This window comes from Eleginops maclovinus, chromosome 15 (genome assembly GCF_036324505.1).
Source record: "Eleginops maclovinus isolate JMC-PN-2008 ecotype Puerto Natales chromosome 15, JC_Emac_rtc_rv5, whole genome shotgun sequence".
In the NCBI taxonomy this organism is placed as follows: domain Eukaryota; kingdom Metazoa; phylum Chordata; class Actinopteri; order Perciformes; family Eleginopidae; genus Eleginops; species Eleginops maclovinus.
The window spans coordinates 19,425,172-19,445,995 of record NC_086363.1 but is presented as its reverse complement, the minus strand read 5'-3'; the positions used below and the strand labels follow the sequence as shown (position 1 = coordinate 19,445,995).

The following is a 20,824-nucleotide window of genomic DNA, read 5'->3' as shown; positions in this document are numbered from 1 at the left end:
TCACCTTTTCAAAATGTAAAATAAACTCACTGCATCACGGCAGAAGTCACTCTGCTGCAGCAATAAGGGTTATATTGGCAGAAATGCTTTAACCCACCTTCGTAGTACAGAACACTCTGGCTTTAGGCTCGACATACCTCGCTAACTCTGTAATCCAGCTTCATAGTAAACCCCCCAGGTGAACACTTACCTGGTTCTTGATGTCGGGCCTGGCCCCCCCCAGCAGCAGGACCTTGGAGCTCTGAGCGTGACCGTTCTGACACGCAAGGTGGAGAGCTGTGTTTCCTGCCTGCAAACAGAGGAGTGTAGTTCCCAGAGACTATTGTTTTATCTTATCAGGTTGACATTGTTTGGATTCTTCATTCACACCGATCATCGGAACATCCAGTGTATTAGACTACAAGGACGCAGTAAAATAAGGGAAATGGAAGAGGAAATATGTAAAAGGACTTTTTCTAGGGGGATTAATTAACCTGAATACTTCTTTAATTAAAACTATAAAACGTTTGCTGTAGAAACTGCAGTTTCTGTAAAATAGATCATCATTAGGGGAGTGGAATGAGCGGGAAAATACAGTCTTTCCTGTTTGACTTTTGTAATAAGAACAGTCAAATGTTTGTGTGACAAAACTAAAACTAAGCAAAAGAAGGACAAGTAGAAAACAGTCAAGAAGTGAGTGAAATGTGTCAATAATGACAGAGAATAATCAGAGTGAGCTAACATTAGCATAATAAGCTACTGGTCAGAGTAAGGTAGAAGCAGTTGTTACCTAGGATTTGAAATATTTTATTAACTCTTCCTTAAAAGGTTGTGTTTGCCACAATGCAACACATTGAATCAGTCCTGTCGGTTTAGCGTGGTAGTCTCACCTTGTTTTTGGCATGAGCGTTGGCTCCGGCCTTCACCAGGACTTTGAGCGACTGGCTGAAGCCGTGCCAGGACACTTCATGGAGAGCCGTGTTCCCGTCCTGACACACAGTGGAAAACATCTCCTCATTAACCACAGCCTCATGCACTGAACGCAAGCACAGTTCTTACAGGTAAACAAACACTTTATTGCACATTGATAATGGCTTCTTTTACATCGATGTTTTACCAGATACAGCTCTGGAAAAAATTAAGAGACCTGCAGCATTATTAGTTTCTCTGGTTTTATTATTTATAGGTACAGTATGTCTTTGAGTTGAATGCATTTCTTTTCTTTTTATTCTATTCTATAAACTACTGATGACATTTCTCTGTGTAGGAATTCAACAGACACCGGAATGGCTGCCATACATTTATTTGTATAACTTTTTACAACAGTATGCCAGTATGTGGTGTGAGTGTGATCATTCATATTAAGCCAACTGTAAAGGACTGTATCGTGCATGGTTATACTGGCTGGTTTATTTTGTAGCATTAAGTATTTTCTGAAATACACGATTAATGCACCGTTTAGTTTCTCGTTCCAACACACAACTTCACTTTTGAGTGGGAATGAGGCTTAGCAGATTACACACTGGTTCCTCTGTGATTATCAGATGCTTTAATGCAGTCATTATGATGGATTTGAAAACCCCCGGTTAGTGTGTGTGTGTGTGTGTGTGTGTGTGTGTGTGTGTGTGTGTGTGTGTGTGTGTGTGTGTGTGTGTGTGTGTGTGTGTGTGTGTGTGTGTGTGTGTGTGTTTGTGTGTGTGTGTGTGTGTGTGTGTGTGTGTGTGTGTGTGTGTGTGTGTGTGTGTGTGTGTGTGTGCGTGATCTGAACCTTGTCCTGCCTGTCCAGTGCACACCCTTCCTGGATGAGAGCGTTGATGACGTCGTTGTTTCCCACCACAGCAGCCCGCTGTAACGCAGTCTGCCCCCCCTGCCAACACACACAAACACACTGACTAACACTGTGGGACAAAAACACTCAGCAACAGGATCAATAAACTGCGTAGATCCAACAAAAAAACACTACATTGTGTAAAAAATAATTTGAGCCCAAAATTGTCATTTAAGTTCTTGCAGGGGCATTTTTATGCTATGAAGATCCGGAAAACGTATAAAATGTGTTTAAATCTTCAAAGGTTATGGGATAGTTTGACGATTAGTTTAGTTTTAGGGGATTATGGTTTTATTCCAGCTTACTTTGTGTGGTACAAACACATGGATGGATGTCTTTTACATGTCAGTGCATGCCGTTTATAATCAACTGATAAGCAGTAAACAAAATTAGAATTAAGTGTAATCCTGGTCAAGAAAACTTGAGGCAAAACTGAACACCCATGAGTGTCCTCCTGCAGAGGAGGGGGAGCTGATGGATGGCTGTTCATCAGAATATGGTTCCAGCACATAACTCCCCTCCAAAGCTATAAAGAAGCTTAAGCTGCCAGGCTGTTTCCGGTCTTTATGCTAAACTAAAATGATCCTGATTCCAGCTATTTGACAAATCTCAATATTCATTTTGACCTTCTAATCATTCACTTGGAATCCCCTCAAACAGTATTTAAAAATGCTGAATTGTGAATTTAGCATTGCTTAGTTAGTTGTGCTTTTCACTCAGGCGAGAACGAATTACTGGATTATTACCTTAATGTATCTGCGTGTGGTTTAAAGGCATGGTCAGGGAAATTCCTGCATGCTCAGGGGAACAACAGTGGGCATGCTCAAAATAAATGCGACTTTTATGAAAGTATTATCACCAATCACCAGTATCATGGTGGAGAAGATTACAAAGTGAAAAATGAAGAAATCAAATATACTCAAACTATGACTAAAAGTAGTAATCACTTAACATTACCAGATATTAAAGCATGTACAGCATTGCTTAAAAAAAACTATCGCTTTAATGTTGACACCTTTGTAAACTCCTTTTTAAAACACACCACATGTCCCCAAGCTCAGCGGAGTTATAAGTTATATGCCGTTAATACGGTCTTAATATGGCGCTGTATGACCATATAATGACAGAGGCTGAAAAAAACGAGTTTAACTTTAAACGTTGACTTTAGTTAAATGTATTTTGTCAGCAGATTTCACTTCCCTGTATTAGGTTAGTTGAAAGCAATAATATTAAGTTTAAGTAGGTTCAACTTCTTATTATCTCTCCAACTAAGCTAAAACAGCTGTGTGAAATTTGTTGACAAAATACATTTAACTAAAGTCAACGTTTCAGTTTCTCAGTGTAAAGTCTCCGGGAAAAGGTTAAGCTCACATTTATGCTCAGCCATAAATGGAATTAAGCAGGTGAGTGGTGAGGCACACTCAGCAGAGCCGGTCTGACATGAGAGCAATGATTCCCATGAGAGATGGAGGAGAAAGAGGAGGGAGGAGAGGAGAGGGTGAATCAAAGTTAGATAAGAAGCACAGCAGCAGCGGTGGAGGAGGAGTTTGTTCAGGGGTGGAAAGTGTGGGGGGGTGGGCAGATTTCCGCTGGCTCAGTAGGAGCAGTTTTGGCTAACCTCCTTCACTCTCCCTGATCCTCCAGGCTCTTTCCCAGCCCTCCTCCACTGTCTTCTCTCCTCCTCCTCCTCCTCCTCCTCCTGCCTCAGTCTGCACCTCCTGCTCTCTCCAGTCCTGGAGGATGTGCTGCAGCCTGTTGCGGAGCTCATCGACCACAGAGAGTTATTTTGGCAATCCCAGAGATCTGGGTTATCACTATCTGTGAGAAAGGGGGCCTTGCACCCTGAGGGCAAACCCACAAGTGGGCAGTCCAAAGGGTCCCACTCAAGACCACTGGAGGTCATCGGACTACAGCAGGGGTGTCCAAACTACGGCACGGGAGCCAACTGCGGACCGTGGTCCTTTTTTATATTGGCCTGCAGCAAAATGTAAAAGTATAATGGAATATGGCCCACACATGAAACTTGGTCTTGTCTTATATGGTACTTCTTGAATACATGTAAACATACATTACACAGTATTCATGTGTTAGTAACCCCAATTTTCAAATAAATTCAGTTAAAGTTGAAAATATTTTTAACAAATCTTTGTTGATAAAAACAATCCCACTAACTTATTTACACAACAAGCTGGAAATACACCCTTCATATATCCCCTTATTATAGGAAATATGAGGCTTCTGTTTTAAGGAGCTGCCAACACTTTCTGTAACAAAATAAATGAAACCCTACGGAGAGCTGTGATGGAGGCTGTTTTTTGTTTCTTAAAGCATATTCAAGTATCAGGAATAATGTACCTACATTTCATTGATTTTGCTAACTTATAACTTAACTTATGAAGCGATATACCTCACCTCTAGTGAGTGGCTCAGCCTTTTGTGTATTTTTCTGTATGTTTCCTCAGTGAAAAAAAGTTAGACACCCCTGTTCTCCAGTGATTTTAAATCCTGATGTCTTCCAATAAAAAAGAGCTGAGATCAAAAAGAGCTCAGTCAGAGCTGAGAGGAGACGTGGGCACACGGCGACGCAGCGTGAGGACGGATGATGTACTCACGTCGTCTTGGATGTCCAGGTCGCAGCCGGCTTTGAGCAGGATACGCACAACCTCAATGTGGCCTTTGTAGGCAGCCAGGTGCAGGGGGCTTCTGCCATACTGCGGACACAAAACACACACAACTCAGTGGACAGAACATCAGAGTGAGCTCAACATACTATCAGTACAGAAACACCCGCAGTGAAAAGCCCCACCTCCGCTGTCCTACTCTCACAATCACAATCCAGTGAGTCAGATAGAGCTACAGTGCAGCTATGCACCACTGTAAAAAATATGAACTAGAGTACAAGCCATCTCAGTAATGAGTCCACCGAACACAAACAAACACTTAGTCCACGGTTCAAGAGAATAGCGCACAATCTGCACAGATGTTCATGGTAGCTGAGCGGAGGATAAGCTCTGCATCCTGCCAATTTAAGGATCTGCTGGCCCTCAAGCTAAAAGGTTACTTAACTTTAGGAGGGTAAGAGGATCAGTTAACTGAAATAACCCCGGACTAAAGACAAAAGTATTTTTTTTACTTTTCGTTGGTGGTACATACATAAGAAACAATTGAAACCACAGTGGAGATAGTCAAAGGATCAAACATTTGTTTTTATTAATCTGTAAATGTATTTTCTCCCCTAAAAATGATGACAGCCAAATGTTTGGAATATCTGAAGTAAAGCAAACACAGAAAGGCCTGAGATATTTTCACTATACACAATAGTTAGTGGTATATCTAAAATTAGTCATGGATATAAAGAAATCTTAAATGAGTTAAAGATCGAGAACAGATTTAAAGAGATCCTATTCTGCTTTTTGGGGTTTCCCTGTCCTGTCCCTCATCCTGGACTCTTTAAAGTACAGTACTGATATATACCTGAACATCAGCAAGAGAGAACTCTTTAAAGTAGAGATACTACATACTGATATATACCTGAACATCAGCAAGAGAGGACTCTTTAAAGTAGAGACACTACATACTGATATACACCTGAACATCAGCAGGAGAGGACTCTTTAAAGTAGAGACACTACATACTGATATACACCTGAACATCAGCAGGAGAGGACTCTTTAAAGTAGAGATACTACATACTGATATATACCTGAACATCAGCAAGAGAGGACTCTTTAAAGTAGAGACACTACATACTGATATACACCTGAACATCAGCAGGAGAGGACTCTTTAAAGTAGAGACACTACATACTGATATACACCTGAACATCAGCAGGAGAGGACTCTTTAAAGTAGAGACACTACATACTGATATATACCTGAACATCAGCAGGAGAGGACTCTTTAAAATAGAGACACTACATACTGATATACACCTGAACATCAGCAGGAGAGGACTCTTTAAAGTAGAGACACTACATACTGATATACACCTGAACATCAGCAGGAGAGGACTCTTTAAAGTAGAGACACTACATACTGATATACACCTGAACATCAGCAGGAGAGGACTCTTTAAAGTAGAGACACTACATACTGATATACACCTGAACATCAGCAGGAGAGGACTCTTTAAAGTAGAGACACTACATACTGATATATACCTGAACATCAGCAGGAGAGGACTCTTTAAAGTAGAGACACTACATACTGATATACACCTGAACATCAGCAAGGAGAGGACTCTTTAAAGTAGAGACACTACATACTGATATACACCTGAACATCAGCAGGAGAGGACTCTTTAAAGTAGAGACGCTACATACTGATATATACCTGAACATCAGCAGGAGAGGACTCTTTAAAGTAGAGACACTACATACTGATATACACCTGAACATCAGCAGGAGAGGACTCTTTAAAGTAGAGACACTACATACTGATATACACCTGAACATCAGCAGGAGAGGACTCTTTAAAGTAGAGACACTACATACTGATATATACCTGAACATCAGCAGGAGAGGACTCTTTAAAGTAGAGACACTACATACTGATATACACCTGAACATCAGCAGGAGAGGACTCTTTAAAGTAGAGACACTACATACTGATATACACCTGAACATCAGCAGGAGAGGACTCTTTAAAGTAGAGACACTACATACTGATATACACCTGAACATCAGCAGGAGAGGACTCTTTAAAGTAGAGACACTACATACTGATATACACCTGAACATCAGCAGGAGAGGACTCTTTAAAGTAGAGACACTACATACTGATATACACCTGAACATCAGCAGGAGAGGACTCTTTAAAGTAGAGACACTACATACTGATATACACCTGAACATCAGCAGGAGAGGACTCTTTAAAGTAGAGACACTACATACTGATATACACCTGAACATCAGCAGGAGAGGACTCTTTAAAGTAGAGACACTACATACTGATATACACCTGAACATCAGCAGGAGAGGACTCTTTAAAGTAGAGACACTACATACTGATATACACCTGAACATCAGCAGGAGAGGACTCTTTAAAGTAGAGACACTACATACTGATATACACCTGAACATCAGCAGGAGAGGACTCTTTAAAGTAGAGACACTACATACTGATATACACCTGAACATCAGCAGGAGAGGACTCTTTAAAGTAGAGACACTACATACTGATATACACCTGAACATCAGCAGGAGAGGACTCTTTAAAGTAGAGACACTACATACTGATATACACCTGAACATCAGCAGGAGAGGACTCTTTAAAGTAGAGACACTACATACTGATATACACCTGAACATCAGCAGGAGAGGACTCTTTAAAGTAGAGACACTACATACTGATATACACCTGAACATCAGCAGGAGAGGACTCTTTAAAGTAGAGACACTACATACTGATATACACCTGAACATCAGCAGGAGAGGACTCTTTAAAGTAGAGACACTACATACTGATATACACCTGAACATCAGCAGGAGAGGACTCTTTAAAAGAGACACTACATACTGATATACACCTGAACATCAGCAGGAGAGGACTCTTTAAAGTAGAGACACTACATACTGATATACACCTGAACATCAGCAGGAGAGGACTCTTTAAAGTAGAGACACTACATACTGATATACACCTGAACATCAGCAGGAGAGGACTCTTTAAAGTAGAGACACTACATACTGATATACACCTGAACATCAGCAGGAGAGGACTCTTTAAAGTAGAGACACTACATACTGATATACACCTGAACATCAGCAGGAGAGGACTCTTTAAAGTAGAGACACTACATACTGATATACACCTGAACATCAGCAGGAGAGGACTCTTTAAAGTAGAGACACTACATACTGATATACACCTGAACATCAGCAGGAGAGGACTCTTTAAAGTAGAGACACTACATACTGATATACACCTGAACATCAGCAGGAGAGGACTCTTTAAAGTAGAGACACTACATACTGATATACACCTGAACATCAGCAGGAGAGGACTCTTTAAAGTAGAGACACTACATACTGATATACACCTGAACATCAGCAGGAGAGGACTCTTTAAAGTAGAGACACTACATACTGATATACACCTGAACATCAGCAGGAGAGGACTCTTTAAAGTAGAGACACTACATACTGATATACACCTGAACATCAGCAGGAGAGGACTCTTTAAAGTAGAGACACTACATACTGATATACACCTGAACATCAGCAGGAGAGGACTCTTTAAAGTAGAGACACTACATACTGATATACACCTGAACATCAGCAGGAGAGGACTCTTTAAAGTAGAGACACTACATACTGATATACACCTGAACATCAGCAGGAGAGGACTCTTTAAAGTAGAGACATTACATACTGATATACACCTGAACATCAGCAGGAGAGGACTCTTTAAAGTAGAGACATTACATACTGATATACACCTGAACATCAGCAGGAGAGGACTCTTTAAGTAGAGACATTACATACTGATATACACCTGAACATCAGCAGGAGAGGACTCTTTAAAGTAGAGACATTACTTCCTCTAGCGTTAGCTTTCCTTTGAGTTACTAGTGTATTGGATGGTGTTTGTGTCTAAATCAAAATGATGCTTTATAGTTTCTGGATCTCAGGGGTTTGCCTAAAAAGGTTCTGCCGGATGTCTAGATAATAATAAGGGTTGGGAGGATTACGGTAAAAGGCTCTGAAATATCCTGACATCCTGAACATCTCATCCTGCATAATGATCTGCATTAAGACGAACGACAGAGCAGGATGTCACCATTCAGACTACTTCAAACACAAGACGCAGGGGCCCAGAGTAAACACACTTTAATAACAGATAATGTGTGTATTCCCACACAACAGCGCATGCCGAATTACTCCCAGGTATTATCACCCCCGTGTAGAGCTCCGTGCTTTGTTTGGGTGTGTCTGGGCTCTCTGTGTTGATGTGGCCCCCGGCTAAAGTTACACTGGGCCTGGCATAGAGCCAGCAGCAGAGCTCAGGTAAACAGAGGCCTGCAGCCACTAGAGCCTCTGTTCCCCACTGGCTGGTCTGTTTGTGGCTCTGTGGGTCCGTTTTTTCACATTTTGGGTCTTGCTTGTAATCTTTTTTTCAAATGCTCTTGTTAAATTCTAGAATCAGTCATGCTTTACTGTATTTTTGATTCCATAATGTTTATAGTACCAAAAATCAAGGTAAAATAATAAAGTCTTACATTAAATGAATATGGAAATTTGAACATTATCGTAGTATTAAATGTGTTAATTGGTTCCTTTAAAAACTCCTCTCAGGCCTCCAATCTGTCCAGATTTCAGAGCAGAATTCCCCAGGCTCTGAACTCTGCTTCCTCACATTTCTTCTTCTTTAATAACAGCCACCCCATTGCTAGATTCTCTCTGCTTTTATTCCTTTTCATCTGTCTTATATTTTCTCAGTCTTAATCCATTCATCGTATTAGCCTTAAAAAAAACCCTCGTACATTCCATTTCCTGAGCAGAGGAATGTTTGATGTGTAACCCTGCCTCCTTTATCTTGGATTTAGATTTCATAATGGCACCAGGCCAAAACATACAAGCACGGTTGGTGGCAGGAATCATCCCAGCAGGCAGCGGCACATGTCATGTTGTTGTAGCTGTTAGAATATGATGCCATTATGTTCCCGTGGGAAAGTGATTTGCAATATCAGAACAGAAAACACATGATAAACAACAATGCCCTGCAGGGAATAGCATGACAATAGTGCCCCGCTCCGACCTTGCATACTCTCTTTTGATTTTAATTAGGGGATGTGTTTTTAAAACCAATCAGTTACATATGTGCCTGAAACCTAAATGATTTTCTGAATCTAGGAAACCTGACAGAACAAAAGACCTGTTGTTACCAAGAAGAACATTATGAAGTTCATCAGGAAAATATAACTCCAAACTGTAAAGATGAACTAAAAGCCGCGCCACATGTGTCTTGATAACATTACACTATAATACATTACATTTCCTTCAGTTAACCCTTTTATCCAAAGCAACTTACAGAAAATGTAATAAACCATTAAGATAGACAAGAAAGGTAAAGGTATATGTGTTTCAGATAAGCCAGCCCATTGAAGTGCTGGTGCATTAGCAGGGGTTTGTCTAAACCAGGCAATAGAGGCGCTGCGCCCTCTTCCTGTTGGCGTGCGCCCTCAAACCAAAATGTGGATTTGATGCCAGAAAACAATATTTCTGCTTGTCAAAAACTGTATGATTACCAAAAAAAAAGGAAAATTGTTTCAAATAGACCATCAGACAGCAGAGACCGCTTTGTTTTCACGGAGCTCCAATGTTGGCGGATTTGTGTGAGAGATACATGGAATGTAGCCTTTGCAGACCATTTACATGCATTAAAACCAATATAACACGCAACAGGAAAGGGAAAACCCCCAAAAAGCATTTAAGTGCTCACATTTTTTATTTTATTTTAATGGCCAAGGTACAGGCAATCCAGGTGGGTTTTCAGTCTGCGACCTTAATGTCTTCTAAGATTGCAACAGCAAATCAGCGCTGTGCTGTGGTTTGCAATATGCTGATGTAATATTGGCAGTTGTGGTTGTCTACCAATTGGAAGGTTGGTGATTTGATCCCCAGACCCGGCTGTCAACATATTGAAGTATCCTTGGGTAAGATACTTTACCCCAAGTTGCTCTTGTAGGCATGGCCAACGGTGTGTGTGAGTGTCTCCCTGAGCAGGTGGCACGTTGTATGGCAGCCTCTGCCTCTGTATGAATGACTGAGAATGCTGACTATGTAAAAGCGCTTCGATGGGTTACAAAGACTTGAAAAGTGCTATATAATTTATACTTTAATTCTACTACACAGTTTAGTGGCACACGGCAAGAATCCCCCAAACCCCCAAGACAGACATATCCAGATGACAACCACAAGACTCACAAAAGTTGTTCCTTGGTCGAGAAAATAGTCCAGCAACCAACTCTCCAATAACCCGTGAAATGTTGTTTTTCAGCTTAACAAAATGCCACGTGTTTATTTGTGAGCTTTAAGGTGCTTGTAGGTACTATGTTCCAGTCCTGAACCGCTTCAGGCTGTTCTTTCAAAAGAACACAAGAGTGCCATTGCTTTTCTCATCTTACTGGAAAGTATTTCCTGCTTGCTACTAAATCATTTGGGGAAGCACTCTCCAGCAACCACAGACAAGTTATTCCAGAAATCCTTGTTAAGATAAGATAAGATTTATAGTCGTACAAAGGGTTTGCCAAATTCAACAATCAACCAGTAAGACAATATATTTTGATTGACTCCAATAACAAATTAAACCAACAGTTAACCAATAAACCAAATGGACAGGGGAGTTAAAACCTATGAAAGTAAGAATAAAATACAAATGTTTAGAAGCAACCAGACTACTGTAAGGCACTGCTTAAAGGTTTTAAGTTTAGATCTGAAACGATAGTGTTGGAGCACACCAAACATGAGTACTGAGTGATGAGACGCAGGGAATATGAAGATCATATGATAAGTCTAGGTGATTTATAGCTTACAAGCATGTCACACAGATACTGCGCCGCGAGACCATGTGGGGCCATAAAACAGTACATCGTAATCCTTTTTTTCAGTTTGAACTTAATCAGTCTTGAGTAGCTACAGATGATGGAGATGCTTGTTAGAGTGAGTGAGCGGTGCAAGAATGTTTTTAAAATGTTTTAATGCATGGATGTTCCTTCACCTTTGAATGCTACAGCCTGATGTTCACACTGCTGTTAAAAGGCTGATGCTAGAAAAAAATAACAACTGACTAGCTCTACCCTGCAATACAAGTACAGTGATGTTTCATGTCATCCGGAACCAAGGTTGGTGCTCCACCGGGGCTGACTGGGGTTATAGCCACGTCACTAATCTAGGTAGACACGATTTAGCGACGTCAGGTGTCATTTGGAATAAACAGTGATAGTTTGATTCTGTAGGCTACGCCAACAGCTCTCAATGTGTTTTTTGAAAATCTCTGATCAAATAAAAATACAAAAAGGAAAAAAAAGCATTTTCTAAGGAGCATCTATGATGTTTTCATATTCACTTAGCGCTTAGAAGTTAATGAAAATTACAGCGGGAACAACTCCTCAATTCGAAAAACACAAATATTGGATTTTCCGAGAAACACTTATATCTCGTACCGGCCGCTCTATCCCTCCCAGATGTTGTTGGTTTTTCATCAACAATAGTCTTTAAATGTTCAGCTGTGAGTGACCACTATAGACCTCTGCTTAACTCCATTTTACTTAGACTATTTATTTTTGTGTTCTCATTGTGTCATATGATGCTGACAAAAACAGTTTGTGTTTCTAAACTTTATTCATTAAATGGTTGTTACAGTGAATAATAGTCATTTGGCATCTCTTTTGGTGGATCATTTTTGTTGCGGCCGCTATTTTATCAATCGGTATGTGTCAGCGTCTCTGTAAACAAAACGAGTACCTAATATACCTAGTATGATTGGACCGCAATTATGGGCGTCAGACCTCAGAGTCAGGGCTTCGGGCCGCAGCGCCGAACATCTTGCCTGTGTCTGGAGGCAGAGAAAGTCTGACAGCTGTCGGTGTGTTCTGCTTCTTCCATCGGACTTAACGCATCGTCTGTGGCACTACACATAGAATTGTCCCACTAACTTTTGGACAACATAAGTAGACTTTAATAAACCAAAGGTATTGCATCACAATAACTGGGGGATGGATCAGGTATGCTTTGGGCTAGATCGGCTTCATTGGAAAACAACGAGAACTTCCTTATAAAGAAACTGAAGTCATAAATCTTGATTTTCCTAGCACCCCCGTTTATTGGTCTAGCCCTGCGTTAGCACCAGGAGAGAAAGTCCTGGCGCCGTGCCTGTATAGAACATGAAGCAATAGGGATGTTGACCTTTTGAAAGGACATATATATCTTTAGCATCAGTCTTCCAGCACCATATCATGTACTGAGCGAGCAAGTCGATATTATAGACCTTTATAGTTCCTGTTTTACAATCAGACGGCAACAGAGTTTAGACCAACTCTCTAAATTAACAATAGTTTTCCAGCTACAGTTGTCATTTCAGACAGCAAATCAAATCTGTATTAGCTAGAGAGGATGAGCCTGACATCATACCTACTGTCTAAATTGAAGTAACAAATGATGTGGAATTACATGCCAGTGTGTACATGGTGAGCTGCAAGTCAACTTGTTTGCAAATCCTAAAATTCATGACTTGGAGTTGACACAAAAAAGCACATTTTCATAACAGACTGCTAACTAGTGCAAGTTCAAAGTGAAACATTTGAATATATCCTCTCTGTAAGATCACAAACAGTGTGAATATGAGGAGATGTTTTAGCGTGACCCCCCAACAAGAGCACACTTCTACAAAACCGCCTGCAGCAGGCCGGCTGGATGTGAAGCAGCTGACCTTATTCTCATTAGTATAAGTTTGAAATATGATAGGGTTGTGTTCATATGTTAGCAGCTCTCTTTCATGCTCTGTTTTGTGTTTAATTGATTTAAGAGATGCAGATGAGCCCGTGGAAAAGTGATTTATCTCACAATGACTGAACAGATCGGATATCTGGCTCCCAAACAAAGCAAAAATGATTTTGTGACATTTTTGGAAGCGGACAACTTTGCAGGGATAAACAGTCAGAATAGACCTTCACCCATCCTAAATAACACACACCTGGGCTATCAGTAATGGGATTCAAAATTAGGATGCAGAGAAAGGTAACTGTATTCCCCTAGTCCCACTAAAAAAGGGGATTACTAGCAGGATTACCATGTTACAATACATTTTAAAATAAAGAGTGAATATTACTGTAATGGACACAAGGACAACAGGGAGAGCTGGAACTGGATGGCAAACACTGAAGGTTTATATGAAGTTACGGACGGAACAGTTGCCCGACCGATTCTGAAGATGTATTACCCCGGTCCCCTGTATTTATCTGGCTCTGAGAGGTTAAACAACATTCTGCATAACATGATCAAACAGGCAAAACACTATAACACCTCTATCAGCTGAGGCCAACAGGCAGGAGTAAGGAGACAAAACACTGAGAACCCAAGGTCTAAGGCCTGTGCTCCGTGAGGGCAGAACACACTGATAAACTGGGTCAGAGTTATGGGCCCAGGAAAATACTTCCCCAACAATTACGAAGCACATGCTTTCAGTAAAGCCATAGCTAGAAGGGCTTTATTATGCTCATTTTCATGATTGGTTAGATGCTCTGTTGTGATTGGTCAACCACTTAGAGACGTCCCACCCTTAGCTTATCGTGTGGGAGCGCTAGCCAATAGAAGCGCCAGTGTTAAATAGGGATGTCACTATGTTATTGAATTAAACAAAGGAGTCCAATGGAGGTGTTTCAGGCAGGGGGGGTGTGTGAAGAGAAACTCCCTTCGGAGGGAACACAGGGATTTTAGCCTTTGCAGACCATTCACATGCATTAAAACCTATAGAACACACTGAATGTTGAAAACCCTCCTGCCCATATTTTGTTTGTACGAGTCGGGGCTAAGCTCCAGGCCACACCTGAACTCATGTAAGGCCTGAATCAGCCCTGCTCAGTCTCCTCACCAGTTGGCTGTATGATGCATTCTCTAAGTAATATTTTGTATAGTTATTGAGGGCTCTGTTCATGCTTACTCTGTTAAAGCAACATTTGATTGAAGCTTTGTGTTTTGCTTTTCCTGATAGCTATTTGTGTGTTTATATTCTAGCCTTAAAATAATCTTTAACTGTGACATTCAACAGTTCTTGTGAAGGAAACAAATGGCTAAACGGCTCTCATCTCTGGTCCTCAGACTTTAACTGGTATGCCAAGGCAGCAGCACTTAGGCACAGCTCAGACTCAGCTAAACACCCTCAAGTGTTCACACTGAAGGAAAGGAAAAGCATAGAAAAGCATAAAAACGGCCCCTTTTCATTATCATGCTTTCACTGGGTGGACATTTTAATCTAATGCATTGAGAGGGAGACGTTTTGTTTATGCTTGGAAGAGGTAGTTGTACTGCCTGCATCTGCTTTTTGTTTCTCATTAAGGCTACTTTCATTCTCCTTTTTTTTATATCTTATTTTTAAATACAGTAGGAGGTGGACATCTGATTTGATAAAGCTGTGTATGCTTAAGATGTATAATATGTATTTTATTTTGTCTCAATTTGCATTGTATTTTATATTGAGGTAATCCAAAAGTTACAGAAAGTCATCAGGTACTTTGTTTTTGTAATATCTTAATTAAGATTCAGATTTATTTTACAGGTAATCAGTAATCTTAACGGAATATATTTTAGAAGTAACCTTTCCAACCAGGTTGCTTTATTAACTAGACCACATGTTTGAGTCAAACAACTCAGTGACACAATGGGAGTAAAACGACACCCAAAACATGCAGACACTACAGTATAATACAGGCCGCGTTTACAGGAAGGCTCAGCAGCTCTCAGATTTCTCTGTCTGATTTTTCCTCACTGTTGTTGGGTTCAGGTCCAGAGAAAGAGAAAGAGACAGAAAAAAGAAACTGATAAAATGCTGCTTTTAAATACTGGTCAGATTGGTTGTTAAACTGACTTGATGCAAACAAAAGTAACAAGTAACACAGAGTCATGGACTGACAGGAGCCTTTTACATTGGTCAGCTTTGGTGATGTCATACTGCATTAAAGTACTGGCACAACCGTGTGAATGACAGTCAAGGGTGGAGGTCGAACAGTCCAAAAAATAAATGTAATCATATGTCTCATCCATCAATCATACAGATCAGGAAATAGTATCGCAAACAGGAAGTAATATGTGTTAGGTATTACAAATGTTCTGTATGTAAGGAGCACAAATGGAAAAGAAATTGACAGCAAATCCAGTCAGCAGTTTTTGAAATGACCTTGCCAAGGATTTTATCAGAGCTGAAATTATTTGTATATTTTTATAAGATACTTGTACTTTACTTGAGTATTCCCATCTTTTGCTATTTAGTGCTTCTACTTCTCTACATTTCAGAGGTAAATGGTGTACTTTAACCCCACTACATGTTTTTAATACCTTTAGTTACTTTACAGATCTGGATTAATGATGGTAAATATAATCAGCCCTTAAATCAGACTGTAGTTCACCTGCAGTAAATCCAGCAGCTACCCTGCAGTATACAAAGCCATTCAAACTAGCTGCACCTTTACCAGCTCTGAGAACACTTTAATGATCAATCATTATAAAACATATCAGAGATATTATTCTGAAATGGACCAATCAGACAATGACTACTTTTACTGTCGCTACTTTAAGTACATTTAGATGAGAGTACTTTCTACTTTCACTGGAGGAACATTTTGAATGCAGGACTTTTACTGTAGCAGAGTATTCCTACTCTGGTACTTCTACTTTTACTCAAGTACAAGATCTGAGTACTTCTACTTTTACTCAAGTACAAGATCTGAGTACTTCTACTTTTACTCAAGTACAAGATCTGAGTACTACTACTTTACTCAGGTACAAGATCTGAGTACTTCTACTTTTACTCAAGTACAAGATCTGAGTACTTCTACTTTTACTCAAGTACAACATCTGAGTACTCCTCCCACCTACAACAAAAAAAGAGAACTGCAGGTGGAGATCAACCCTTTGGCACTCCCTGTTCTTGGCCCCCTTTGGTAAGCAAAACAAAACAAATGTCTGATACTCAGACTCTGGAGAGCTCACTCACCTTGGTGACAGCTACCTTTGCGCCCTTGTTGATGAGCTGGACCACATTTTCACTTTGCCCCTTGTGTGAGGCTATGAGGAGGCGCTCGGAGAGTGCGAGGACCTCAGCTGCATCCTGCTGCCTCATGAAGCAGGGCGAGTGATCAAGCAGGAGTGGGAATGGCTGCCAGTGCTGCTGTTCCTATAAACTCCACAAACTGCCAGGATTCCTCCCCTTCATCCTCTCAGTGCTGGGAAGAGAACAGGAAACACATGGAGTGAAAACAAGCCGGCATGTGCTCCGCTCACAGGGCTGACAAACAGGAAGCAGGGAGGAGGGCAGAGTGACATCCGCACTGTCCAGGTTGTTAAACCGTACAGTCCGCGTTGGATCACGTGAGCTGCACAGAAATAATCCCTAATGAGAGCGGAAACAGGATTCAAATTTGGGCAGAGATTTAGTGCCTGTGAAACAACAGCACCACAAACACACACTTGTGTACACTGAACATTTTAAATGACGATTTAATTAAATGAATTATGTCAAGTTAACTGTGTTAGCTTAGTTGAATGTAAGAATATTAAGTTGAACGTATAAAATAATATTGCTTTGAACTAACCTGATACAGGTATGTGAAATCTGTGGACATTTCAGTTTGTTCAGTGTAGTTTGAGGAGTCCTTCTATCACACTCTACTGTGTTCATGGGCTTACAACAGGGAAGTATAAAGTGGTGGTCAAATATGTCTTTTCTTACGAAGGTTCCTAATAGAGTTAAAAATGACCCAGGAGAACCTTAGTGTCTGCCATGATAAGAGCTGTTCAGATTTCTCAGACAATCATTTACGAATGGAAAGGAGATAATGCTGTCCCACAATTCCTTGCAACCGCAACATTAAAAGTGAGGCACCATTTGGCCGTTTATCGAGCACGATGATAGTGACCGAGACCCACAGGTCATCTAAGTTATGGTGCTTATTCAGCATTTTCCATCTTACGCCATACTTTCCCAAAAGGGTATATATGTTTTGAACTTCTAACATGTTACACCAAAAACTATGATGCTAACAACTTTTAAACAAACTATTTTACAATCCACAGTTTTTACCGAGTTAGGAGGGGATTCTTAATTTCTTTTTATTATTCAACATGTTGAATGGTGCCAAGCACAGAAAATGTTTGGACCTCCTAAGTTATGCAGATATTGCATTAAGAATGACTGACTCAGGTTCTCAGTTAAAACAGGGGTTATTGCTACTGGGATTTTTCATTTGGTGGGCGTAGCCATTGGTATCTCTATCTTTGATTAGAGATGCGGGGTTTACCAGTGCTGTATTTTTGTTAGTAATTCTACACTGAAAAACTGAAATGTTGAATTGAATTAAGAGTCATATGTTAACAAATTTCACATAAGTGTATTAGGTTAGTTAAAAACAATACAATTAGGTTTAAGTAGGTTCAAGTTGATATTATTGCTGTAAACTAACCTAACACAGTAATGTGAAATCTGTGGACATAATTTAATTAATTAAAGTTGATGTTTTAGTTTCTTCGGTGGATTTTCCTTAGTCACAAGGAGCACCTTTTTTTTCTATAAGCACATTATCCTGGCTATGGTTCTGTCCCTTCAAAATAAACAGCTACTTAATTAAGTATTATATATGTTTTTATTACAAAACTGACAGAAGTATTATTCTGTATCTACTCAGGAACTCATGCCCATCCCTAATGGGCCTAACTCTAATCATTTTTATAAAATGTTAGAGTCTTAATGTGCAAATAAACACTGCTATTTGAGTGGCATATTTCCATGCATGCTGTCTCTCAACAAGCTTCAACATATACATCTACTAAAACACCAACACACCTATCTATCAACTACGGAGCATCATACATATTTTCAATTCTGGTGAGTGGCCTATTAATGTCAAATTCTTTCACTGATACAAATCTAGTCATAAAAAGAGCCGGTGAAAACAGACGCTGAAAGCATGTCCCGACATGAGGACTGTTATTATTATAAAGCCTTTAACAGTGCTATTGGTGTTGTCAAAACACCCAATTATACGGTCATATAAAAACAGAGCTTTGTCCTTCAATAAGCTTTTTATTTTGGATGAAGATTTTTATTTGAAATGTTATGAAGCATGGGGTGTTTATGAGCTGTACAATTGGAATTGTGGAGGATAATCCATGCTCACTAAGCCCCACTCAAGAAAAACACATAACAACAGACCACAGTACACACAGAAAGGAAACCACCTCGAAACGGTTGAGTTAGAGGTTAAGCTTCCCTAAAGAGAGAAGTGCTGACACATGGTTGATCAAGAACTTTCAATATAGTTTTAAGAAGATCAGGAACTCTCCTTGACCTGATAATTTGAAACATTCATTTTGTAAACGCAGTAGGGCTGAACGATTTTGGAAAATAATGTAATTGCGATTTCTTTCCTCAATATTGCAATTGCGATTTAATATGCGATTATTTTTTCAAGGTCCTCTTCTCATGTATTTTTCAACAAACACAAGCAATAAATCAATCGTGATTACAATCGTGAACCTCGTGAGGTAGCAACAGTACATAAAAGAGGATATCGATGAGGCAGATGGGAACCATGCTTGCCTAAAAGCACAAAGTCAGTCAATAATACTACCGGGAAAAACTGACATTAATTAAATGTATTATGTCACAGATTTCACATCACTGTATTATGCTAGTTAAAAGCAATAATATTAAGTTTAAATACAAAATATAATATTAGGTTCAACTTACTATTATGTATTTCTACTAACCTAATACAGTTAATTGAAAGGTGTTGAAATAATACATTTAATTAAAGTCATAGTTTTTGTTCAAATTACTTCAATAGAAATGGTTGATGAGAATGTATATACAGTAACTCCCTTCAAACTTCATCATATATCTGATAATATTCCAGATGTTTGCTTGGATTAGAAAGGAACGTTATTTCATTGTCTTTCCGAGTTTCTAATCTTCTGAAGAGATGTTATTCAGTGTCTGTCAGAGATGTGCAACGTCAAAGTCCCTTAGAACGTCTAACGTTGTGTACATGGAATACAGGCAAAGGACTTCCAACAGACTTCAGAACGGACCAACATTTTGGACTTTGGACTTTTTCAACCCAGGAGGGCTGTCTATCTCTATGTTGGAAAAATATGGATGCTCCTTCACTGAAGATTTGGAAACACTTTTGGGTATTGTTGGTCTAGAACTCTCACATACATCACTATGGGCCACCGGAAGGACTTTATTCCTTATTATTACTCTGGGAACCGTATGAACATTATGAGGGATGGGAATGTGGACAGCCTAGGACATTTGTGAAATTCTTCTATAATACTTAATATAAATTATATACGTATGCTATTTAGCACTAGTGCCAGTTAAGGGTGTGTGTATGCGTTTATCTAAGTGCGAAGTACATGTTTTATTTTAAAATATAAGAAGATGGCAAAAAACATATTGTGATGAACAAACAGAAAAGGTTTCATGTATTTGGGGTTAGCTTTGAGATCTCTGCAATAATGTGTTGTTATAAAGGGGGGGGGGGATCTCTGAAAGCAAGGGGGTAGTAGAGGGAACAAGAACAAACAAGCTGCAGGGACACTTTTTACAACTTCACGGCCACAGCAGCCTCTTCTCTCTGCGCAGGAGGTTCTCACAGTCTCGTGTCCATTCAATAGTTGCCCTCAATTAACCGGATTAATGCGGCTCTATGATGCCTGGGTCGGGTTATTACAGCGATCCCTGCATGTGCCTCTGATCCCCTGACACCCACTGGGCTGTATTTTTTCAAGCAAGTAGGACTCGTAAATCTCTGGTGTGACCTTTTGGAAGTTTAAAATTGTCCTCCCCTAACCCCCAAAATGACTGCATTTTTATCGATCACAATGATTCTAAAGAAACAAGTCATAAAAAGCGAGTCATATTTTGTTCTGAAGACTGAATTAGTTCATTTTAAATTCAACAAAACTACAAAAACCATTAACTTGTGTGGTTCAGCCTTTGTGAACAGACAGGAGTGGTCCATCTAAGAAAATCCTATATCATTTATTACTGGTAGATCGATTAATAAGTCGATCAATTTAGGTTTGGTTGAGAGGAGCGACAGAAATCTAGTTGTAAAAATAGTGTTTCTGCATAGGTGATTTTTTAAGTTGTCAGATGACTTTAGTGGATATTATGGAAAACAGATAAATAGTCAGAATGACTTACTTAGAGGCTAGCTAAATGTTATTAAACCTTTCGGTTGTCCTTTAACCTTTCGGTTGTCCTTTCTAAATGTTTTTTGTCAGAACAAGGTGTTATTT

General features: G+C 39.8%; 1 protein-coding gene across 2 annotated transcripts in view; it reads right to left on the bottom strand.

Moving 5' to 3' along the window:
• Positions 1–20,824, bottom strand: part of ankrd6b (ankyrin repeat domain 6b) — a 52,664-nt gene that overhangs the window by 15,424 nt on the left and 16,416 nt on the right. For both annotated transcript variants that reach the window (XM_063902853.1, XM_063902854.1), the window contains exons 2-6: positions 16,515–16,743; positions 4,420–4,518; positions 1,748–1,846; positions 870–968; positions 191–289 (exon numbers count right to left, since the gene is read on the bottom strand). In XM_063902853.1, coding sequence (XP_063758923.1) covers positions 191–289; positions 870–968; positions 1,748–1,846; positions 4,420–4,518; positions 16,515–16,640 — 522 coding nt within the window. In that variant the 5' untranslated portion in view covers positions 16,641–16,743. The remainder of the gene's footprint in view (positions 1–190; positions 290–869; positions 969–1,747; positions 1,847–4,419; positions 4,519–16,514; positions 16,744–20,824) is intronic.